Here is a 26,679-nt window from a genome sequence, read left to right on the forward strand (position 1 = left end):
CATCTAAGGAAACAACTATTTCACAAAAACTTCCTTTTGTCATTTTAAATATATTTTAAGTTATTCTAAAACCCTATTTCAAGGTAATTTATTGGGCTTGGACATTAAAGCCAAGTCTTAACAGTTAACATTGATTTATTGAAAGAAGAAAAGAGATGAGCTATGACATATACTCTTTAGAAATAAAACTAATGAAAGTGGCAACAAGTTGTTGCTACTCATTAAAAATTCTTCCCTATATTTGAAATGGTAATTTTAATGACCCTAGTAAGGGTGGCAACACTCACCAGTATGAATCTTCTCATGTCTCTGTAGCAGGTACTTCTGTATGAAACGCATGTCACATTGACTACATTGAAATGGTTTTTCACCTTAAAATAATTTCACATCCACAAATTAGTTACTGGATAAAACACAGTTTAGAGTTACTGATCTTAGAAGCCCAAATTTAGAAAATTCCAAATTATCCATACAAATGTTTTAAACTATTCATTAACTTAACAGAATTTTACTTCCTCTCAATTTTTCCCCAAGGTTTTAAAATTCACATCATCTCAATCACACAAAAATGAGACTAAATCTGACCTATAGCCTTCAAGGGATTTAAAAAAAGGGCAAATAAACAACTTAAAATAGAATTTAAAAACCACGAGGCTAGAACTCTGCAGGTTATCTAGTGTCTTAAACATCTTTTCTTCCTTTTTATCTGGAGATCACCCCATGTTGCTCTCCATGGCTAACCATCACTTTATGCCTGTTTACTTATTTTCTCCAGAACCTTCAGAACTTTCTAAACATCCTTAAAAAAAAAAAAATCCTCTATCTTCAAACATTCCCTCTCTGTTGGAGCTTTTCCTTTTAAGGAAAGTATTTTTTGGTCTGCTCTATGCAAAGAAACTTTCCAGAAATTCTAAAACACTCCTTCCTTTTACCACACCTTCTTGAAAGAAAAGTCTATCCTATGTCTCAAACTCTTCACTACCCACTTGTGTTTAACCCTACACTCCACTTTCTTAAAAGCTACTCATTATCTCCTTGCTATTTATTCTAATGTGTTTTGTTCTGAGTTCTCTATGCTCTCTGAAGGTTGTGCCACTGTTGACCATACCCTCCCTGGTCGTCTCTTTTTTTGTCTTCTGAAACAACTGTATTTTCCTAGTTTGTTAAAACTACCTTTTTACAGTCTCTCCCCGACCCCCTTAATATAGTCTACATGTCTAATCTGTTTTCCCAAAGATCTATGATCAGTCTTTTAGTTCTAACCTCTACAACTTCATGTTCTTAATTATCATTGTTATGTTTGATTCCCAAATTCATATTTCAAACTCCACTTGGATGTCTTACATAGAAAAATAAATGCTGACAGGCTTTTAATAATACATTATTTAACTGTTTCTCTAGCTAAAAAGAATACATTAAGCCAAATAAGTGTCCAATTAAGATTAATTAATTTTGCACCTCCACAGCTAATTGTTTTCTCATTTAAAGTTTTTCCTGGTTTCCTTCTGACATTTTAGCCTTATGAAATCTCTGATTTGAAATGCCAGGTTGCTATGGTCTTAGGAATAAATGACATTTACACGAAGATGAAAACAGCAAAGATAATTTTAATGACTGTAATACCTGTATGAATGAAGACATGTCTCTGTAAGTGATAGTTCGTTCTAAAGGCAGCATTGCAGTGCTCACAAACGTGAGATTTAGGGTTTTTCAAACCAAGTGATCCGTCCTCATTTATTGTAAGAATCTAGTTTAAAAAAAAAAGGCAAAAACAAAAGAAAGAAGTTTTAAAAACGTAACACTAATGTATAAAAAAGAGAATGCCTTTTAATGCAAACAATGGTCACCAGAGATTATGAAATATTTTTTTTCCTAAATAAATTTGAAAAGGCTGTTAAATAATGTTATCATTAATTTAAAGCACAGTGTGACTCAGAATGGGTAAAGATTGCTAATAAAACCTTGGAAGGTAGCTAAGTAAGATCTCAGTACTCTGCCCCTTCCTCCAAAGCTGATGTCTAACAGAATCCCTAAGTGTTCTCTGTTAGGGTGAGTGTAGCTTTATTCTCACATACGCAGAACAAAAGTCTTATGTTTTAGACATAGCATAAATATCAATCAGATAGGACTGGTTAAATAAATCATGGAAAATGTATACAATTTAATATCATGTGGTTATAAAGTAAAATAAGAAAGCTCTCTTATTACTTATACAGAAAGAGGTCCAGGGTTTAGTAAGTAAAAAGAGCAAGGTTTAGAATCCAGTATATAATTCTTCTAATTTTTATATACAAAAGGGTACATATAGGTGTGTGTGTGTGTGTATGTTTGTGTACACATAAAATGTATTTGAGAAGGATGTACACAAAGTGTATATAACCTCAGTTGTGATGGATGAGGAACATGGCAGGTAGGAGATAAGGTGGGAGAGAGCCTTACACTGAACATACTTAAAACACTTCTCTAAACCACATAAAATGCTTGCCTATTACATTTTCCTTTTTTTTTTTTTTTTTTTAAGATGAGAAAACAAAGTTTTCAAGTCACCCTAGGATAGAATTTAGAGTCTGGTTCAGTCCAGGATCTCTAAGGTTATTCTAGGACTATTAAACTATTATTAAAAATATTCCTAAAAATATTTGTTGGATAAATAAATTTGAGTGGGTATGGGAAAGGAAGACAGGTGACAAGAAAGCAACTTTATCTTCCTGGGTTTCTTAAAGTTGAAAATAGTGTGGGCCTGGGCTGGACAGTGCCAGAGAGAAGCCACATTTAGGCTTCACGTATTCCAATTTATCAACTATTTGTTCAATGAGCAACATTCAACTGCCTCCCTTTACCAGACAGGTGGCAGAATAAAAATAATCAACCATCCCTTTTTTCAGCATTGAGGAGAGAAGAAAGATGGCAGAATACGACTTGAAGATAAGCAAATAAAGCTAGAAAATCAGGAGAAGCATGGCAACTGAGAGGCAAACAGTACTGGAGGTGGGGGCATAGAGAGTGCGAGCTAAGGAACGGTGCCCATAAGGCATAGAGATACCTAGGAAACATCTTTAAAAATATGAAGGGCCTATAAATACACAACTATGACCTCCTCTCAATCCTAGAAAAGGGGAACAGGTAAGGAACAAAGGCTTTAAACATTTTAAAATATTCTTTTACTTTAAATTTAGAAAGACAATTCACCTACACTGTATGTAAATCAATGATAATTATTACGCAAATTATACAGGGCATTTGGGTTCTGGGCAAACTGCCAACATGGTCAACAATGCTTCAAAGTCTATGCACCAGAGTCGGAGGGAAACATTTGGCAGGAGAATGGAAGTGGGTGTCACAGCTTCCTGAAGAGAGTCAGTGAGAATGAAAAGTTTCATCTCTAGCCAGTCAGTTAAAAATTTTTTCAACCCTTCCAAGTCACAAAATAATATGCAAGTTAATATTGTATAAAACAAAAAATAAACAAAAGGTTTTAAAATATGATTTAAAATATTTCTAACATAAAAAATAACAGATATTAAGCATTTTATATAAAACAGAACTAAAAACAACATAGTACCAGGTATTTTTTTCACATATGTTGATTAAAAAGAAGATCCATGTGCCAAAAAACATGGCAGCTCAATAGCTTTCTGTGGCGTAGCAACTGCAAGGAAAGGCTTTGTGAGGAACAAATCTGGCCCAAGTTACTTAATGTGAAACGGATGCAATCCTTGGCGGTACAAAGCCCTTTTATGAAGACTTAAAGAGTTCTAAGTCATTGTTTTCTGTCTCTGGAGGTAATGCTGCTTTTCATTGTGGATTCAAGCCTTAATTCAAGGTGGATTTTATGGATGAAATAGCTAACACTGGATTGTGAATAGCAGACTGAAAAATCTAGCATATTTATAATGTTCAAAGACAGAAAAATCAAATTCTTAGGCATTTTATATTTACTTACTTTTTTTTCTTTTTTTAGGCTAGAGTAACAAACGTCTTTGTATAAAGGACACAAAGTAAAATTCATCGTGCCTCAGAAAACGGCCAGTGGCTCTTCTAATTTGTAATCTGTCTTAAAATGTAACTACCTAATTTTGTCTGTTTTACTCATAAACCCAATGTCCAAAACGGGGTCTGGAACATAGTGAGATGCTATGCTATACATGTCTATTGATGTGGCTACCAGCTATCCAGAACAAACATCCTCACAAACTTACCACTTTTTTCTTTTTAAAACTTCTTATAAGAAGTAATACTTGTCAATTTTTCAAAGTCACTAAGTAGAGCCACAGAGAGGTAAATGTAAAGAACAAAGTCCCATAGTGGAAGAGAAATGGCAAATTAATGCAGGCAAAATTTTCCTCCTTGGTATAGACTTGGCTTCTTTTTTCTTGTTCACACCCCCCTTTTCAAGATCTTTTAGTAGAATGTGACCTACCAGTTAAGTACATTTGCCTTAGAGATTAGCAGTCTTACTTGCTACTAGTATCAAAATATTTCTGCTTTTCTTTTTCCTTTCAACAAAAGAACATTACAACTAAAGACTTTGAAATTTCAAAATTTAAGTCCTAAGGTGCCTATTACATCTCCACATGATTTATCTTGCCTCCTGTCACTGATACCTTTGAAGAAATGTGATATATTGTAAAGACCAAGCAATCAGGCTTTATCAAGAGTGCAGAATTAGTAATAATCTAAATACTCAACATACCTTATTTTTCTCTTAATTGTTTAATAAATTTAAAACAATTTTTCAGTAAAAAATTTCAGCGCCAAATGGAACTCAACCAATCTATCTCATGGTCTATTAGTAGGTATGTTTTTGTTCTGAGCTAAATGTGTACCCAGCTAGATACCTATACATATAGTGATGGTTATCTTAAATAATATACCAACTTTATTTAGTCAGGCAAAGCACTATTCAATTCAGAGATTTTTTAGTCCTCAAGGGTCACTGCCACTGAATAAGTGAAACCTGACACCTCTCAGTGAGAAGTTTTGCTCTCTTAAAAGGCAGAGGAGATTTTCCCATTCTATACTATGTATACTGTATCTATGAACTACCAAAATTATTAAAGCATTTTTCAAACTAGTGATTATAGATTTTATCATACATTCTTAAGTCAATCTAAATCTCTAAACCACCAAAAGATAATTTAGAGAAAATAGTTTAAATTTCTCACCTACTATCTGTTATTTTGCTGAAACGGGGTGGGAAGTGAGATCTTCTGAAATTCTCTTTATTCTTCAAACCCAATTAGAAATGGAAGAACAGTGCAACCCCAAAGTCATACAACAGAATAATAAAGTTGTCCAGGGCAATAACCACCACATTCTGACATCCTAGTCATCTCTAAGTCCCATGCTCACATATTACCAAATTTTGTTTTTTAAATGGCAAGTTTTTGACGGTGCCAGAACATGAAATACACAGTAGCATAAGCATGTACAAGAAGACATGTTCAGCATAACAACCCTGAGTTTTAGAAAAGGCTATTTCTCTCAGGTTTTCTAAATATTAAGCAAAGAATTATGTGGTATTTTTTAAAGAAGGATTTTAATGAAATATTTTTAAGTTGGAGTTCAGTTCTATGAAAAAATTGTTTTGTCAGAATATAATTCCATGGTGGAATTATATAACTAAAATACTAATGCCTTCTTTTACTAATTTTCTTCTTCATTTTTCTCTTAAGTATTATTTCCTATTTCCGCCCCCAGTCTTATAATCAGTACTTCATCTTCAAAGCCACTTTTTCCACAATCATGTTAGCATATAGGACAAAGTATGAAAAATGCCTAGTATTATCTATTTCTCTGCTTTTAATTAAAATTTCCTCATTTTCTAACATTCAAATTAAAATATTTTTTATACCAAAATCACAAATCTTTTCTGGGAACCAATGGTGTATAATAAATTGCCAGGAAAGGATTCTCAATGCAATTTATAATCAATTTGATTTGTGGACTATGCTCTTCCTTCCTGAGTTCAGCATAACTTTGAATAATCAATTTCTAGTCAGACCACCTACAGCGTTATAACAAACAATCCCAGTTTCCTTTATTTGGAAAGAGATCCTGGCATATCATAAACATGAAAAGTATTTGCTGACAGAGTAAAAAAGGAGTTACATTTCAAAATAAGGAGAAGGAAGGAATTAATAAGTACCCTGGCTCTATTTCTTTCAATTACTAAGAAGTCTGAAAGACCTATAAAATATATACAGTACTGGATTAAGACAATACTGTTATATTTTACTGAAAAGGATTCTTAGAGTTCATCAACGTTAACTCAGTTATCATCATAAAATCTTCTGTGGTGGGAAACATTATCTCCTAAACACCTAACAAGTCAACACCCAAGTCAGGTGATAATACCTCATTTCTCCAGAAACTTCTAGTATCAAGACTTGGGATTCTCAAGCTTTAACATAAATCACAATCACCTTGGACTTTTTAAAGCGTAAGTGGAAATCCTCCAAATAAAAACCACTAGGGATGGGGCCTGGTATTTATAAACAGAAAAGCTCTACAGGTAACTAATGCAGAGCCACTGACATGAATGCACTAAGAGAGAATTAAGTCCAGTGAGACTTTTCATACATTTCTAATACCTTTAGTGCTCTGTAGTCCTAATCCACAACAAAATAAAAACAGACTCAAAGGGGCAGTGGAATATAATGTTAAGTGGCCACATAGGTACAGCAATGTAAAAATGAATAGCATGTCATTAAGGAATGAGACAGCTAAGCTATTATAAGCAGTCAAGAAACAAAATCTAGCAGTCAAGAGTTTTCAGAATAAGGGGAGAAAAAGGACCTAATATCTCAGTCCTCCCAGAGGGCTTCATTACAATAGATACACTTTTTAAAAAATGTTTACAACATCAACTCTAAGATATCTGAGTCATGTTCAAATGTACTATATTTAAAAAGAAAACACATTAAAGATTTCCACCAAAGTGGCTAAAATAAAATAAAATTTGACATTTAAAAATGATAAACTCTTATAATATGAAAATTTTACTTTCATAAAACATCTTATTCTATGATAGTATCAAATAATTTGACTTAGGTAAAATTTCCTAGCTTGATCACCCTCTTCTACAAACTTGATGCCAAATGTATTTTGGCAACTTTCAAGCATCAAATCTACCTTAAGATGACTAGACTCTGCCATATGATAAAGGCTAAAAAAGCAATTATTAATTAAAGTCCATGGCAGCTAAAGATGACCTAACAATACAGTACTTCACACCACAAAGCTTATCTGGAAGTGTACCACATTTATATGGATATTGTAAGCGCTGATATTTTTACCAGAAGTCTATCACATTACTTTAGTTAGGCTTCTTGTACAGATCGCCACTCTCGCATGACACAATGGTAACACATATTCAAAGTACTCATAATGGAAAAATTCAAGATTTGGGAAAGGTGCTGGGGGACAGTGGAGTCCTCTAAGCATAATAAATTACAATTCTTTAATAAAATTCAAGTTGTTTTTAAGGAATTTAAAACAAGCAACACACTGATTTATAAATGTGAGTTAAATTTTTCTTGCTGTTCATACAAAAGGGAAGTGAGAGTTTAATGAAAAAATCAGAAGTATGAATTTTTAAACACAAGCCTGAGAATGTAAAATAACTCATTAGTTATGCCTCAAGGTTCTAAAACTCCAGATACAAAAAGCATTTATCTGGAGACTGCGGACCTGTGTTAAAAACAGTCCACAACAGCTCTATGTCCCATTATATGTGACATGCCAAAACAATTTAAAAATAATTGTATTCTCGCACTTCCGTCTGCCATACATTATTTCTGGTCATTTCACCTCCTAAGAATTCCCTAAAAATACTTCCCCAAAGTATTTTCTTATATAAAATATAGTTAGACTAAGCCAAATCTTTCACCTAGCAACTACGGAGATTATATAAATACTTAAATAATACCTTTAGAAATATAAAGTAATACACTATAAATGAATTTATCTCAAATAGAAAGGAAAACAGCTTAAACTCTATAAAAATCTAATCTACTTACAAACACCTAGAACATACTACCAAATACACTCTACTAGAAGATAACAGCCTGAGTTTTAGTCAGAATTTCAGAATACATTACACTGAAGAATAGTACTTGGAAAATATGGCAATAAAATATCAAAGAAAATGTAGAACTTACATATATTATGTTGTTTTTAGACCTGAAATAAATTCCTCACAGATCAGCAGTGAATGCAACACTATCACAAACCATTTTAGAAATTAATTTCCCCCCAAAACCTGGTATTGTTCTATAATGAAGAATCTGATTTATTCATTAATATAAATAAACATTCAAAAAGTATCATATAAATTGCCCAGAAAAACATCAGCCCCAAGAAAAGAGAAGGAGGGAGGGATTTCAGAAAACATGAAATATAAAATGCCAACGATTATGGGGGAAAAACCAAACAAACCAAATTTAGTATGACCAATAGCTAAAGAAATTAAACTATACTGAGATGCCCATCTTAAGCTACAAAAAAAAGCAAAGGTCTCATACTCAAGGCTGATGAGGCTGTAGACAGACACACCTTAGGTCACTGCAATTAGCAACTGGTACAACATTTCTGGTAGGAGTAACATCATCAAGAAACCTTTTCAAAAGTTCACGGCCTCTGATTCAGTAGGGCACAAATATCTATACACAAATATTTTAAGTGCGGCATGATTTAAAATAAAGGCAAAGAGAATACAACTTTTCAACAAAATAATCACTGAATATGTGATATATCAAGAATATTATGCAGCTAGTAATATCCTTATATCCTTATAAAAACCACTAATAACTTTAAATAGCTTACAAACACTTCAAGTGTTAAAAATCTGAAAATTCTATCTATCTATCTATCTATCTATCTATCTATCTATCTATCTATCTATCTATCTATCAATCATCTACCTACCTACCTACCTACCTACAAACTTGAAGATAGAAAGGGAATATGGCAGGAAATTAAGGTAGTTTATCTCCAGGAAACATGACTATGGGTTATTTTCACCTCTATATTTTTCAAACTTTTCTATAACAGGCATACTTATATACCCCAAAAGCAGTGGTATGGTGGTAAATGTTTAACAACAGGTTAAGAAGTCAGAGGGCTGGAAAAGGTTTACTGATTTCCATGGTGTAAATATTCTCACCGTGACTAATTTTAAGCTACCAATGGTTTTAGCACTGGCTTGCAAAATTCCTGAAAACCTAGCAATCAGTTATGGCAAGCCAGTACCAGCTGGCTCTAGAACACTACTGAGTCTAAAAGTATATAAATAATAAATAGTGATAATTATGATTTAAATCACATATGCAAAAACAGCCCTCAAAATAAAAACGCCATGTTATAATAGAATCTTTTTTAAAAAGCCCTCTTCATTATATGAGGAAAGAAAACAAAAGATGAAAAATAACTACAAAGCTGTAAATACACTGCAGAGTCCATAGACTTTACAGGAATATCAAAACGTTACATATAGTCAACTATTACTGTACTGAAGAGGGGAAAAAAGCAGGCAATTCCTAATAGCGTTTACTGGGTCACTTGTTTGTTTACTTACCCATTCATTCACCCAAAAAATATTAATTATCTATTATGCCTACTATTCCAGGCTCTTGGGATAAAGCTGTGAAAAAAATAAGGTCCCTGCCCCTCATGGAGCTTACATTCTATTCTAATACAGGTATTCCACAACTTTTTCCTGATGAATAATTGGTACTGAGTTTTCCTAAAACCGTAATATTAAAATAAGTAAAATTAATATGAATGAAAAGCAGGGCACTGCATACCATCTGCCAGTTTTTAAAGAAGAGGGACATAGGGAAAGAAAAATGTTTTTAGAAAAAAGGCACGGTAAAAGAAAAGTGAAAAAATTGAAAGGAATGGCCCGCCACCTCCATGCAGGCATGCATCCCTTCCTCTCAGGGAAGCTGATGCAACATTCCAACTTTACTAAGCCATGTGATACTTTGTACATCTGCCTTATGGTCCAGTCAAGGTTGCTGCCCATAAGGTTAACCAACAGTTCAGGATTAACAGGTTAGGGACCACCACCTTAACATAGTCTCTTACTTTTGCAGGAGAACGTTGTTTCCGTTTCTTCTTTTTCTGTAAGTCTACTGGCTCTCTGATTTGTTTTTTGTCTCTCATCAGTTGCTCAGATACATCAGTAAAAGTAATTTCCTGTTTTACACTTATCTGTTAAAAAAACAAAAGGCCAATTTTAGAAATAAACACAATCCATTGTGACAAAATGCCATTGCATGTTTAATTCTTTGCTAACCCTACATATATGTGGCTCCCCAGATAATCTATGTGTGTATGCAAGTAAATAATTCACTGAAGAATTTCAGTTCATTAATGGGCAATTGAAAAATAAAAACCAAGAGGACATAAACTGAGGGATAAACTAAGATTTTACAAGCATCTATCTGGAAAAAAAGATTAAAGAAGCCCTGCGAAAAAATGGTTAATTATAAGACCTACCAGAATAAGGAAGTGAAGTGATACTGAGGTTAAAAGCACAGAAAAAGGTTAAATTCCAAAAATCAATAAAATACTGGGGGATAAAAGGAGTATTCTAACTTCACAATGGGCTTTCTCTCAATTTACAAAAGATCAAGAAAACAACAAAATTCTAAAAGGTAATCACATCAAAAGAAAAGTAAGACAAACAATGAAACTTCAGTTATTTTTAAGCACAACACTTTTGACAATATTTTAGCCAATATTTTCCTGGCTTCTACAACAAACCATCACCAAATTTGTTTATGGAATTGGCAAATGAGTTTAGGCTTCCTGCTATGTACAAGACATGATGCTAATTACACAATAAATATAGTACTACTACAAGAAACATTAAGATATCAACAATATTACCTATTTTCAGATGTCAGTTCCCACAGATACGAAGAGTTATCTGTCCCAAAAAAGATACAGTAAACCCTTGATTTTGCGGACCTCGATTTAACGGACTTTGGATTTAATGGACAAAATTTCCAGTCCGTATGTCATATGTGAAAATTAACATTGTTAATGTTAAAATGCTTTTAACCAAGATTTGCTTATAATTAAATTAACAGGTTTTTTTTTATTAATTCACTGTTATTTTTAACAAATTTTAGCGAATAGGCCATATGTCAAAAAAAAACACTGTAGTAATTTCATCAACATAAACATTACATATCTACAACTATATCTACATATTTAAATCCAAGAGTCACAGCTCATAAACAATGTTCAACAAATGATTAGCATGTGATCACATCGCATCTTGCGCAGTAATTGGTTCTGTTATCTCTAGTGGCGTGACTTTCTGTAGCAGTTTTAGCTGGTGCCAGATGATTCCCACATGCACTAAGCCACACCCCCCCCCAGCTGTATTCATTTGTTTATTCTCAGTGACTGGTCAATGCACGCATTTACTAGACCTATTCAGTATAAATTTAAAATTACTGTAATACACACAGAAAACTTTTCTGTGAAATTAAACTTTTCATACATAATTTTAATTATACAAATGTGTATATATAAGTAAAAACAGGTAAACTGATTTGTCAAATTTTTTAAATATGCATTTGGAAAATCTACTTTATTATAATGTACTTTTGGCTTTAACAGACACCCCCTGGCCCGAATTAGTCCCTTATATCGTGGTTTTACTGTGTAACCAGGGTTCTAAGGTCACTAATGTTAGTGTCAATTCTCATAAGGAATTGATGGTGCTCAGTCATCCACCCCTCACTGCTACATTTTCACTCTATTTTTGAAATGAAAACACAAGAATCTTAAAACTAAGAAACTTTCAACTCAACAAGCTATGAAATATATTAAAAATACCTGACCCTTGCACCATGTGAGGACACAACAAGAAGTCTGCATCCTATCATGCTGGCACCCTGATTTAGAACTTCCAACCTCCAGAACTGTGAGAAATAAATTTATGCATTCATAAGCTTTAAAAAAAATCCTAATAATAATCCAGGAAGTAAAAATGTGCTAATGATTACATTTTTTAAAAATACACTAAAAAAGATGCAAAAGGTTATAAACATCTTACAGATTCAGAGTGTAAAGTTGGAAGACACAGCTGTGTGAAAGGGGTTCATGAGGAAAATGCAACATAAGCCAGGGATTTCAGACTAACAAAATAAGGAACTGAAAGCTTTCATAAATTCCTGGAATGTAGGCAGTATGAGAATCGCAAATCAAGGAGAACCTTGCAACAAAAAATATGATGTAAATGATTATTCAGCTAATAATTCCATCAGGTTATAGAATAGTACTAGTGATCATTCTTTATGGCTTCTTTTGGTATCACTATTTGGAACATACAGTCATGTTACCATCTAAAGTGATAGGAACTAAAAGTGACATACTTGGGTTGGGTATGAGACAAGGTGAAATGATAGCAAACCATCTATAAGTATCTGTTGAACTGCTCTGTCCTATTTCGTAGTGGCACTAAAGTAGTTCCAACATTTCTGTAAGCTTATAAATTGCTAAGACACCATGAAAATGTAGCATGAGGCAAAAAGAAACGGGAAACGGGAACTCTTTTTAGTAGAAGTATCAAGTGGAGTGTAAGGCAAATGCACAAATAAGTTCTGCAATTAGCAGTTACAAACCAAGGAAGAACCTTTATATGCAGTGAAAAAGATTAATATGTGTATCTGAACCTCCTACTTATTTCCACATATATGGAAAGTGACCATATTAGTACTTGCATTTTCAAATACAAGGCACACTTTTAACATTGTGAAAGCACAGACCCAAACCTAGAACTATCAATGGATCAAATCATTATGAATGTTAATATGCACACAGCAAGTTACACTTTTAGAATGCTCCAATAAGCTATCACTCATAAATGGAATAAAGTAGTATCTTCTATATATAACATAATCAACTACACACTAAAGTATATGGTTCAGCCTAAGGTTTTTAGAAAAGATGTCAGTAAATCCAAAAACATAAAGTGATGGGTGTAATAATAAGACAGCTAGCAAAGTGAGTTACAAAAAGTCTGGAGAAACTTTAAGACTTCTTTGGCCCAAGGAAGACTATAGTAATCTATAAGAACATGAAAAATAAGCATAATGAAAAAGACAATAATTCATCCATAAGTTATCTACTCTTTTCTTGAGAACTATCTTTAAAAGAAAATCAAATTCTCAGTGTTACTTTTCACCTAAATAAACTGAAATATAATTAAACCAAGCACCTACACATGGGTTAATACTTGAAGATTGGTTTGCTGGACTTTTGAAACATATTTACTAAAGCATCATGAAAACCAATAAACTAGGTAGTATGGTAAATTTTTTAAAAAATAAAAATAGCCCTCGTCCGGTGTGGATCAGATGGTTGGAGCATCATCCCATACATACTGAACAGTCTTGGGTTCAATTCCCTGTTGAGCGTACAAAAGGCAACTGATTGATGTTTCTCACATCAATGTTTCTATCTCTCTTTCTCTCTCTCTTTCTCTAAAATCAATAAAAACATATTCTCAGGTGAAGATTTAAAAAAATAATAATTTTAAAAATAAAAACAAAAATAAAACCTCTAGTTTCTTCCCCAACACTTAAGTTTTTTACCTACTCCCATGTGAAACCTCATGCCTACGTTTGAGAGGTAAATTTCAATGCTGTTCTCACTACCAAACCAGAAATATCATTAATACTGTTAATCACCCTATCCATCCTTCTTTCATAAGATTTGACTAAACCCAGACATTTCTCCACCTAAAACTCTAGGACTCATTCACGGATTAAAGCTCCCTGTGGGTCTCCCACTATGAGACGAGGGGAGCTGTCAGGCATGTCATATCTACCCTCTACACTCATGTAACTTCTTCCTCGGCATCCTTAGAAGACTTAAAGTCCTACAGTGTCAATGTTTCCTTACCCCTTGCCATGGTCAAAGCTGGTTCTTTCTTGCTAGTTCTAAGATATACCTCATAATTATTCTGATGTTTTCTCGTTTTTGAGCTTTCTTTCTCTTTATTTTCCCAACCTTACACATAAAATGGCCTCTCTATATGAAAATGTCCTTCCCTTGATTCTAAACACTAATAACTCAAGCCTAGAACACAGGATAATTCCTTCTTTTTCAAGACTTATTTCACTGTTTCTGGTTCAATAAAATAAAAAATAAACTGTGTTCGTTTGGAGGCCGGGTGAAAAAGGTGAAGGGATTAAGCAAAAAACAAAACAAAACTAAAAACCTCACAGACACAATAATATCATGATTATCAGAGGGACAAGGGTGTGGGGGGGATTTAGAAGAAGGTGAATTGGGGATAAATGGTGATGAAATGGGACTTGACTTGAGGTGGTGAACACACAACACAATATACAGATGATATATTACAGAACTGTGTACTTAAAACCTATATAATTTTATTAACCAATGTCACCCCAATAAATTCAATTTTAAAACTAGCCATACTTTTATATTTTATTAGTTCAGGTACCTATACATTATCTTGGTATCTGATAATATGATATTCTCTTTGGTATTTTCCATAACAGCTTTCACTCACCTATTCATTCAACAGTTATTAAATGCCTAATATGTGCTAAATTCAGTCTAAGATAATACAGCAAAAGTTTTAAATTTACTGAGATTCTAATATGTGTAGAGCATAATTCTAGATATTAGAACACATTCTAAATATAAGGTCTTGCCCAGCCAGTGTGGCTCAGTAATTGAGTGTCAATCCATGAACCAGGAGGTCACAGTTTCATTCCTGGTCAGGGCACATGCCCAGGTTTCGGGCTCAATCCCAAGTAGGGGAATGCAGGAGGCAGTTGATCAATGACTCTCTCTCATCATTGATATTTCTATCCCTCTCTCCCTCTCCCTTCCTCTCTGAAATCAATAAAAACCTATTTTTTAAAATAATAAATAAAAGGTTTCCATCAACAAAATGAAAAGACAACCTATTGAATAGAAACAGATATTCACCAATGATACATCCAATAAGAGACTAATACCCCTTATTTTTAAAGACCGTATTTATAAAGAATACAACTCGACACCCCCCCCCCAAAGAAACAATGCAATTAAAAAGTGGGCAGAGGACACGAATAGACACTTCTCCAAAGAGGACATTCAGATGGCCAACAGACATATGAAAACATGCTCAGCATCACTAATCATCAAAGAAATGCAAATGAAAACCACAATGAGATATCACCTCCCACCTGACAGAACAGCTATCATCAACAAACTAACACACGACAAGTGTTGGCAAAGATGTGGAGAAAAGGGAACCCCCATGCACTGTTGGTGGGAATGTAGATTGGTGCAGCCACCATGAAAAAACAGGATGGAGAGGGTCCTCAAAAAGTTAAAACTGCCTTATGACCCAGAGATTCCACTTCTGAGTATATATCCGGAAAAACCCAAAACACTAATTTGAAAGGATATATGCACCCCTATGTTCACTGCAGCATTATTTATAAAAGCCAAGATATGGAAGCAACCCTAGTACCCATCAACAGACGTCTGGATACAAAAGTAATGGTACATATATACAATGGAATATTACTCAGCTATAAAAAAGAATAAAATCTTACAATTTGTGACAGCATGGATGGGCCTAGAGAATATTACGCTAAGTGAAATAAGTGAAAGACAAATACTATTTATTTCACTTATATGTGGACTCTAAAGAACAAAATAAAGAAACAAACAAAACAGACTTACAGATACAGAGAACAGACTGATGGTTGCCCATGGGGAGGGGAATTAGGAAGCTGGGTAAAAAGGTGAAAGGATTAAGAAGTAAAGATTGGCAGTTACAAAATAATCAATGGGGATGTAAAGCACAGCATAGGGAATATAGTGAATAATATTGTAATAACTACATATGGTACCAGGTGGGTACTTGAAATACCAGGGGATCACTTGTAAAGTATATGATTGTCTAATACTACACTGTACACCTGAAACTAATACAAAATGATAGTGAATGAAAAATAAAATTTTAAATAAATAAATAAATGGTCTCCTTTTCAAATGTCTTAAAATGTAGATGGGGAATTTTAATGTATTACCCAAAAAAAATAAACTAATTCAAGACAACACATGTTGGGCTCAACCTAAATAAATGGAACAGAGAGTAAGGGCAGAAATAAAAGTGAGAGATTAATGAATTTGACATAACTGCAAAAGGCTTCATAGATGAAGCACAAGACTTAAGCAGAACTGCAAGTTTATCACATAAATCCATTTATTTTTTTCTTCCAAACATGCTACTCTCCTTCACTTTTCTTCCAGACTGTGTTAAAAAGTGACGCAATAAATGTACATATAACCTAAAATAAATGTTGCCAGTATGCAATGAATAAATATTTGATTTGGTTTGCTAATTTTGGTCTACCTAACTCCCAAATAAGAAGGTGACTCCTGAGAATGAATCGTTCTGAACTTGTCCTCTTTGTTCTCAGTTTCCTACACATCCATATCCAGCAGCATCCAATTCATTCCAACTAACCTTATCAGCCTTGCTGTTTTAGGGCATTATCATGTTCCCAATATGTTCTTCCACAAATAAACTAATATAAAACTGTTTTCTTGTCATTTCCCCAATGAGGGATCTGCCATAACTCCTTCCCTATGATATCAATTCTATTCTCCTAGCTCAGCTTTCAAGATTCTTTCTGATGTACTTTACTGAAAAGACCTAATACGCTTGACAGAAGTATCTGTCCTTAACCAACTCTCCTCTCCTTTCAATTTTCAATTTTAATTTTTGGTATTCTCATTCCTCTTCTGGTCCCCGTTTGAGCAAAAAGAAGGTATGATTCCATTCCTGCCCATCTCCGAGGCTCTGCTGCTTCAACTGTCTCTAAAATAATTTTTTACTCAACCAGCGACTTCTCTACCTAAAAGCACACTTAAACTTCCCCCATAAAATAAATTCTCGTAGACCAAAATTCTTCTAACAACTTCCTTCTTCTTACTGACAAACTTTCAGAAAGAATTATCTAGAGTAAGCATATAGACAAAACAACTGCTCCCAAATTTAGAGAAACAGTTATTCTGAGAGTAATAAAGCACTACATAGCCAAACAAAAAGGATGTGTTTAACTATCACTAGAAGGAATTTGTTTCACAATATTACCTAGGAAACAAGTTGAATCAATGTGACCACAAATATAACAAGTGTTAAAATGTAAAAAGAAAGATACAACACAATTAACTGAACTACAAACATACTCTCTAAAGAAAGAATGTTAGCAATATTTGGGAGTATTCATGGAGTCCAGAGAAAAAGAAATTTAAGACCAAGCAAATAGGGGTGGGTGGGGGGTGGGGGTGGGGGGGTGGTGTGTGTGTGTGTGTGTGTGTGTGTGTGTGTGTGTGTGTGTGTGTGTGTGTGTGTGTTTTTTTTTTTCCAGAATGGTTTTGGCAAGAACAGTTAGATGTAACCAGCCAACAGGAAGATTTCTGATTCAAAGCTCACCAAGCCACAGAACACAGCAGCGAGGGGCAGCAGCAGACTGACAGACAGACCTTTGTGTGATTCGTGAACCATAACCCTCCCTTCCGTCTAACCTATAATTGCATGCAAAATTTTGAAAGGCGCTACATTTGTCAGGGTTTGAGAAAGTCCACAGCTACCTTTCAATATCGAAAAGGTTCAGGGATCTACAGTTCACAAAAACACTCTAGTCTACTGCCCTATGACATTTCTCACTATAAATTTGCATTTGGCTTGCTATATTGGCATCTTATAATTTAGATAACTGGCAGATAAAATAGACAAAGTGATCAAGTTATCCTACCTGAAATAATGCTGCCCATCCCAATCCTACCCATCCTACCTGGAAATGTGATTCTTTCAATTTCATAACATCATGATTTAAGTTCTCTCCTGTTCCTCATGGCAGTAGTTCTAGACCCATCCCTCTAGAACATACGACCCTTTATTTTGTAAGAGTTTCAGTAAATCTGTACCAGTGGTTCTCAAAGTGTGGTCCAGGGACTCCTGAAGGTCCCTGACACACTTTCAGGTGGTCCACAAGATCAAAAAAGACTTTCATCGTAATACCTGTTTTTTTCACTCTCCTCTCATAAGTATACAGTGGCATTATCCAGACGCTAACTAGCATGTGCTGTCACCACAGGTGGAATGAATTAGCAAGTTTGAGAAACCAGTTACCTTTTAATAAGCCAGACAATAAAAAGATTTGTAAAATTGTAAAACAAATTCTAAATTTTGTTTTAGAAAATAGGGTTTTCACTAAAAATATGTTAACTAAGGAGACCTGCTGTTTATAAATTAAGTAAAATTTTAAATTTCTCAGTTTTAATTTCTAAAATAGTAAATATTGATATATAAACAACATAAGCAAGAACTGTTAGGAATTTTAAGTATTTTTCAAGAGTAAAGGAAACCGCCCGGCTGGGCGTGGCTCAGCGGTTGAGCATCGACCTAGGATCCAGGAGATCAGGGTTCGATTCCTGGTCAGGGCACAGGCCCGGATTGCGGGCCAGGCAGTTGATCGATGACTCTCTCATCATTGATGTTTCTCTCTCTCTCTCTCCCCCTCCTTTCCTCTCTCTGACATCAATAAAGATATGTTTAAAAAATAAAATAAAATAAATAAAAATAAATAAATAAAGAGTAAAGAAAACCAGAAATTTGGAGAACCACTGATCTAGATACTTAACTATATTCTGCATTCCCTGCCTCATCTCCACTCAATCTCTTTTAATACAGATGCCTGGGCCCCAGCAACATAATGAAATTACTATAGATGTGTGTGCACGTGTGGGTTAGAAGACATACATGTATTTTCTAGTTGTACCTGCTGAGATCACCGAGGAACAATGACATCCAACACATCTAGCACCCAGAACTTACTTTCTAAATACCATGATTCAAATAAAAGAACTGGGGCTCCTTAAAGTGACTGACTTCAGAGCTGGTGCAGGGGAAAATATAAGATGTCCCTGGAACACCTTGTGGAGCCAGAAGTGAAAACGCCTGAAAAAGGATCAGCACATGTCGAAGGACACAAAGCCAATCTGAAAGAGCTCCTAATGGGCAAGGCTGGGACAATCTGAGCCACAAGATAAATGATGACAGTATTGGGTTATAATCATAGAAAACAATGAACAGCCATACTGATATAAGTTGAAAAAAATAATAAATGGGAGAAACAGACAGCTACAACAAAATATAGAAGAAATGAGGAAAATGAAAAATCACAATTAGGCAAACACATTAATTAACAACAGCCAGTAGGGTCCACTGATGGATGCTAAAATCAGTAGGTAAAAATTTGAGGTAAAATAGGATATTTAAACAGATTCAAAGTATCTCCTCCAAGATATCTGTCAATTACAAAGGGAAAACTAGTGACTTTACAGCGGGGAAAACTGGCCAATATCACCTTAACAAAGAATCATGATTAATATCACTAGTAATAAGACATATCCACTTTTTGTACTCCCTAATATGAGGCACTGACAACACAACATCACTTCTGTGGGACTGTCAAAAAATGCAGAGCCTCAAGCTAATCATGAGAAAACATCAGACAAACTCAAACTGAGGAATTCTAAAAAATAACTGACTAATATTCATCAAGTGTCATGGTCATAAAAGATAAGGAAAGACTGAGCAACTGCCACAGGATAAAGGAGACTTATGAAGATACAATAACTAAACGCTATACGGGATTCTGAACTGAATCCTGGAACAGGAAAGGACATTAGGAAGAAAACAAATATAAATAAGGTCTGTAAAACTACTAGTGAATAGCATTTTATCAACATTAAGTTCCTGGTTTTGATAACAATACTATGGTTGAAGAAGCTTTGATATTAGAGAAAGCTGGGTGACGGGTTTATGTGAGCTCTGTACTACTTTGATTTTTTTCTAGCTACAAAAATATTTAATATTCAAAACTTATCAAATTGCATACATTAAATATGTGCAAATTTTTGTGTTCAATAATACCTCAATAAAGCTGTTTTTAAAAATATTCAACATTTATATGGTATTCTACAAATCTGTGATTCCTCCTCCTCAGCAAAATAAACTAAGACTTACCTAACATTTACTATGCGCTAGGCACTGTCCTAGGTGCTAGGGGACACTGTTTGGGGAATTGGGGGGTGAGGTGCGTATACTCTAGACTATACTCTATTGCATTTAATCCTACAATAACACTATGAGGTTAGTTCTTTACATCCCATCCTCAAAATGAGAAAACTAAGGCTCACAAAGGTTAGGTTGCTTATCTAAAATTCCATTAAGAGGGAAAACCAAAATTTAAACATATCTTCCAAATCTAGCAACTCAGATCCTGACTACTGTGATCTGTGAATTACGTTTTATCCTTATGTTACCAATAAGAATACCAATAAGAAAACTAGAACTTCAGGGAGTTAAGTGTCTTACCCAAGCTGTTAAGTTTCAAAACTAGGACTTAACCAAGATCTTAGATCACTTAATCCAGTGTTATTTCCATTACTGTAACTGCTTCTTAATAAATATAAATTACTCAAACTTATTTTAAAATGATTTTTGCATGAACGTATTTTATTTTTCCATATATGAACTATAGTTTGGTTACTGCCAGAATGTGCAAAGAATTTTTTAGTGGTTCTATAACAGGTACTACTAAAGGAAAAAAATAATAATTTAAAAAATAACAAGTACACAAAATGCCAAAATATTTACATGAAGCACAAGATCTGAGTTTTAATCCCACCTTTTCCAATTACTATGTAGGTGAACTTGGCTTCCAGAAGTAATACAGCAAAGCAAGAAAAGCATAAGTTGGAGTTAAAGGAAACACAATCTAATTCCAAACAGTAATATTAGCAGTGAGGCTGATCAATTAAATTTTAATCATTTGAAACTTTTTCCACCTGTAAAATGGAGGAAATAATCCTCATGAAATTTCTGTAGAGTTAAAAGAGATTACATACATAAAGCATCAACTATAGCCCACAGCAATATATGGTAGGTTCTTGATGCCACTTATTATCATAATCATTTCCTCATCTATTAATTAGTGACAGTAGTAATATCCAACTCATACAACACATCAAAATATCAAATGAGATTACATAAAGAGCACCTAGAAAACTTTGAAATTCTACACAAATATTTATGGTTATTATTATACAATTACAGATGAGTAATTCCTTAGGTACAAAGAGGGTTACCAATTTCTATAAAACATCACTTAAATATTCTATTACCTAAAACTCAAAACTGCTAAAAATAATCTTTCCTTTCACATCAATTATGGATTATCCATAAATATGGAATATCGAGCAGACATTTAAGAAGTATGTATTAGAAGAATAAGAAGTTCACAAAAAGTTCAAAATATGTGGGTAAGTAAAAAGAGTGGATAAAAAGCAACATGATGTTATGCACGGTGTGCAAATCAAAGAAAACCAGTTATACCAAAGTGTTAGGAGTAACTATATTTAGTGGTAGGAATATAATAGGGTATTTATTCTGGAAATATGTACACCTATGACCTACACATGAGTTTTCATAGTACCTTTATTTGTAATAGCCAAAATGTGGAAACAACTAAAATGTCCTTTAATAACTGAATGGTTAAAGTGTGGTTCATCCATACCATGGAATACCACTTTGTAATAAAAAAGAACAAATTCTTGATAAGCACAACTCAGGTGGTTCTCAAGGGAATTATGTTAAGTGAAAAATGTCAACCTCAAATGACATAACATTCTCAAAATGACTAAGTTATAGAAATGAAAAATTAGGAATAGGACAGCCAGGGGTAAGGAATGGTGCAGGGGGAAAATGGTGTGACTACAAAGGGAAAGCACAAGGAAGACCTTTTGTGCTGATGTATTAGTTCTGTATCTTGACTGTGGTTACACATACCCACCTATATTATATATATAGAACACTAGATATTGTAGCAATGTCAATTTCCTTATTCTGAGACTGTACTATAGTTACCTAAGTAACCACTGAGGGAAAATAAGAGTACATGGGATATCTCTATAGTATTTCTACAACTTCCTATGAATCTGTGTAATTTCAAACTTAAGTTTAAAAGCAGTAAAAGTAAGTCACGCCCCTTCCCTTCTTGGCCCTCCTAAACCACTTACTCTTTGTGGACCACTCACTCCTAAAGCCATAAGCTAGAGCAGAACATGGTATTAGATCCCAGGCAAGATAAACAGGGCATCTGCATGGCAGGGCTGCCCAAAGCAGGTTCTCCACATTCAAGGGCAACTCAGCATGAGGTGCTGGAGCCCAAACAGCATAAGTAAGGATCTATGCTGTGAAGGAAGGTCAGCCTGGAGCAAGGTTCAGAAGCTAGGTGGGGTGTAGAAGGTATCAAAAGAGTAGGTGTGGACGAGCACAGTGTATAAAGAGGGCAGGCTCCATGTGGTGATGAAACTCAATACAAGTTGTTAAAGCATATGCAAGGAGAGAAAGGCATCTATACAGGAGACCCGGAGTGGCATGCTCTGCCATGGAGAATAGGAGCCTGGGTAGAGTGAAGAGGGAATCTGCACAGGAAGGGAGGTAGTAGAGCAGGAAAAATGGACCAAATAAGTAAATATATTAAGGATATCAAAAGCCAGGTTTCTCACTGTTTATAAGAAGGAAGTCATAAAATACAGACACGAGAAACCTAAAATATACTCTGTGTAATGGACTCTAACTGGAGATATCAGTGTGAACTCATGGTTTTCAATACTAATAGATAGATATGGAGATAATTATATAAGTAAATGGGTGCACATATATACATACAGACGTATATAATTACATACATACATATTTTCTCTGGCTTTGTCCACTGAGAGGACTGGGAGCAGCTATACCACAACAGCAATAAGCAGCACATTAAGAACCCAGGTCTTGACTTCTAAATACCATTCTCTACTAAAATGAACTAAAGGTACTCAGAGAAATGACTGATTCCAGGGCTGAGGCAGGAAAAATACAAGATAAGCCAGGAAAAATAAAGATAAGCCTAGAACACCCTGTGACAGAAGGCAAGGTGCTCAAAGATTGATGGAACATGTCAAAGAACATAGAAGCCCACTTTAAGAGGCTCCAACTGGACAAATCTCCAACCAAGCATTAAAATAATCATATAATAGATTTTAACCCAGTGAATAAAAAACTCCTACGTCCATGTTGATACAAATAAATAAATGAATAAATTAAAAGTGTGATGAGAAATGAGATTAACTTTACAGTGGGAAAACCTGGCAGACATCATTTTAATCAACTGATCAAAGTGAACCATCATCAGAACAGGGAAAATAAAAATCAAGTGCCACATGTCAGAATGCAGTGGGGAGAGAACACAGCACCACTTTTTGCGATATGCCTGCCAAAGGTAATAACTTAAATCTCATTAAAAGGAAAAAAAATCAGATAAACCCAAACTAAGAAGTACTTTATAAAATAGAGGGTTGGTAATTTTCAAGTATTATAATCATAAAAAAGTAACCCAGACTAAAGAAAACTAAAGACATGACAATGAATGCAACATACAAATTTGAACTGGGTCTTTCTGCAAACACCTTTTAATTGTTGGAAAACAAGTAAGGATATAAAAGACTTGAAGAACACAACTAACCAATGTGACCTAATTGACATTTACAAAATAACCCACACAAGGACAGCCAGAATGCACATTCTTTTCAAGTGAATAAAGAATATTCATCAACTAATTAAATGGTGGGCGCTAACACAAGTCTCAACAAATTTAAAAAGACTGAAATTATACAATGTACAGTTCTCTGAATGCAATGATTAAATATCAATGGCAAAAAGATATCTGCAACTTTTCAAAATATTAAGAAATTGAACAAAGCACTTCTAATCAATTCATGGGTCAAAAAGAAATCAAAAGGAAGGTAAGGAGTTTAGAACTTCAAACGCTTACATTAAAAATGAAGTCTAAGAATCATCTAACCTTCCACTTCAAAAAGCTAGGAAAAGACCAAATTTTTTAAAAAGTAGAAAGAAGAAACTAACAGAATGAAGACGAAAGTTAAAATAAATAACAGTAAATAATCAATAAAACCAAAACCTGATTCTTTGAAGATATCAGTAAAATTGATAAATCTCTTCGCAGACTAAGGAAGAAAAAAATTAATTACCACTATCAGGAATGAGAAAGAAGAAATCATAGATCTGTCCTTTAGGCTATAAAAAATAAAAAAATATTATTTACAACTCTGTTCAACTAAACAGTTAAAACAAAATGGACAAACTCCTTGAAAAATACAACTTATTAAAAATGGTTCAAGAAAAAATTTTAAAGTCTGAGTAGCTTTATATGTGTTTTAAAAATTGGATTTGTAATTAAAAACTTTCAAAAGAAAACTAATATCCCTCATAAACATACACAGTAATTTCTTTTAAAAACTTAGTAAACTGAATCTAACAACATATAAAAATGATGATACATCATGACCCAAATCAGTTAATCCCAGGAATGCAAGGTTGATTTAATTTTGAAAATCAATGTAATTCCCTATTTTAAGATAATAAGGAGAAAAAACTGTAAGATTATCTAATAGATGGAGAAAAAGCATTTGATAAAGTTATACATCCATTCATTTTTACAAAGAATTTCTAGCAAACTAGAAAGAAAACTTCTTCAACCTAATAAAGTCATCTATAAAAAAACCTAGAGCTAAAATACTTCTTAAAAAAATAATTCTTAATGATAAAAAACCGAATGCAGCCCCCTAAAGATGAGAAACAAGGCAAAGATGTCTTCTCTTACCACTTTTATTCAACATTGTACTGGAGGGTATGGTCAGTGCAATAAGGAAGGAAAAAGTAAGACACACAGATTGGAAAGGAAGATGTAAAATGTATAAACAATATAATCAGACAATATGACTGTGAATAAACCTAAATAACTGCTAGAACTATTAACTACATGTAACAAGGTCATAGAATACACAGTCAATATAAAAAGATTTCTACATACTAGTCCTGAACAATTAGACATAAAAATGCCACTTATAATTGTTTCCAAAAAATAAAATAGCACTTAAGGGTAAATATAAGAAAATATGTCCAGTAACTTTACAGTGAAAACTTAAAAAACAATGCTAAGATAAGTTAAAGAAAACCTAAATAAATGTGGCAATATACCACGTTCATGGATTGGAAGCCAGTATTGTTTAAATGTTGCTTTCCATCAAGTCGAGAAACTGAAAGGCTGATTCTATATTTTTATATGAAAATGCAAACAACCTAGAATAGTCACAACTGTCTTGCAAAATAACAACAAAATCAGAGGACTACACTACCTAATTTTTATATTTACTATAAAAGATAGAGCAATCAAGATATGTAATGCTGATGCAAAGATAGACATCAGATCAATAAAACAAAATGAAAACACAAGAGAAATGGTTAATTTCAACAAAAATATACAAGAAAAAGAGTTGTTCAAAAATGTTACAGCAGCTTTATTCATAAAGTTTGAAAACTAACAATCATATAAAGGAAAATAAACAAAATTTAGGGTAAAACAACAGAATACTAATCAACAATTAAAAGAAATAAAGTATTTGCTGATACACTTAACCAACATGGATAAACTGCAAAAACATTATGCTCAGCAAAAGCGAGACAAAAGAGTTACATGATTCTATTTTCATGAAGTTCTCAAAGGACAACTCTAATCTACTGGAGTGGGGGGGGGGAGCATCAAACAACTGCTGTATAAGGGATTAACTAGGAAAAAACACAAAGAAATCTTCTAAGATGATGGAAATATTCTATATCTTTATGGGCTATGGGTTATACAAGTTTAAGCAGTTGTCAAAACTTAGCATCTGAGAGCATTCCACTTTAAACTTTCCCTCAGTTGAAAAAAAATAGTATTTTCACTCAAAAAATATTTAATTGCTTACAGTAGCCCAGGTACTGACAACACAAAGTTAAAAGACAGGCTCCAGAAAAGAGATCTCCTGAGAAGTGAAAAATGGTATATTGCCAAAAAATAGTACAGGTACATACAACATGTACAGAAGCAATAGAAAAAATAATAGTGGACCTGGACAATTAAAGTAATTTGATATGCTTGAAGGACGAAGTGAGGAGACGGGCTTGAATTATTGTCTAAGAAGCCAGATAAGATGAGAAGAGATCTGACTTGAAGGCTCTTTCAGCCCATGCAAAAGGGTATATTTTAGCTGTTTGGCAACAAAGAACCTCTGAAGAAGTTTGAGTAGAGGAGTGAGAAGTAAAAGTCTCATTTTGGAACGATCAGTATAGAAACTATATAGTTTGGACAAGGCTCAGTCAGGCTACAGTCAATCCAATAGAAAGGCTACTGTAATGTATAGACTACTTCATCCTAATACAGCAGAACACACATTCTTCTCAAGCTCACATAGAGCATTCACCACAATCAGGGTCATAAAACACCTTAACAAATTTAAAATAGAAAATATGCCAAATATGCTCTCAAGGCACAATGGAATTAAACTAGAAATCAATAACAGAAAAACAGCTGGAAGATCCCAAAACACTTGGGAGATTAAACAACATATTTCTAAAAAAAACCGCAGCACAGGGTGTGGGCCCGCGGCGGAGTCTCTGGGATTTAGCCCCGATATGCCTACGTCTCAAATAAAAATCTCAGGAGA

The 26,679-nt window shown here is 33.9% G+C and overlaps 1 protein-coding gene across 3 annotated transcripts in view; it reads right to left on the reverse strand.

The window, feature by feature from the left end:
• Positions 1-26,679, reverse strand: part of ZNF148 (zinc finger protein 148) — a 96,895-nt gene that overhangs the window by 13,383 nt on the left and 56,833 nt on the right. For all 3 annotated transcript variants that reach the window (XM_087818194.1, XM_016199952.2, XM_016199953.2), the window contains 3 exons: positions 10,090-10,215; positions 1,624-1,747; positions 288-371 (listed from right to left, as the gene is read on the reverse strand). In XM_087818194.1, the coding sequence (XP_087674320.1) occupies positions 288-371; positions 1,624-1,747; positions 10,090-10,215 (334 nt within the window). The remainder of the gene's footprint in view (positions 1-287; positions 372-1,623; positions 1,748-10,089; positions 10,216-26,679) is intronic.

Source organism: Miniopterus natalensis, chromosome 6 (genome assembly GCF_054644295.1).
Source record: "Miniopterus natalensis isolate mMinNat1 chromosome 6, mMinNat1.hap1, whole genome shotgun sequence".
NCBI lineage: Eukaryota > Metazoa > Chordata > Mammalia > Chiroptera > Miniopteridae > Miniopterus > Miniopterus natalensis.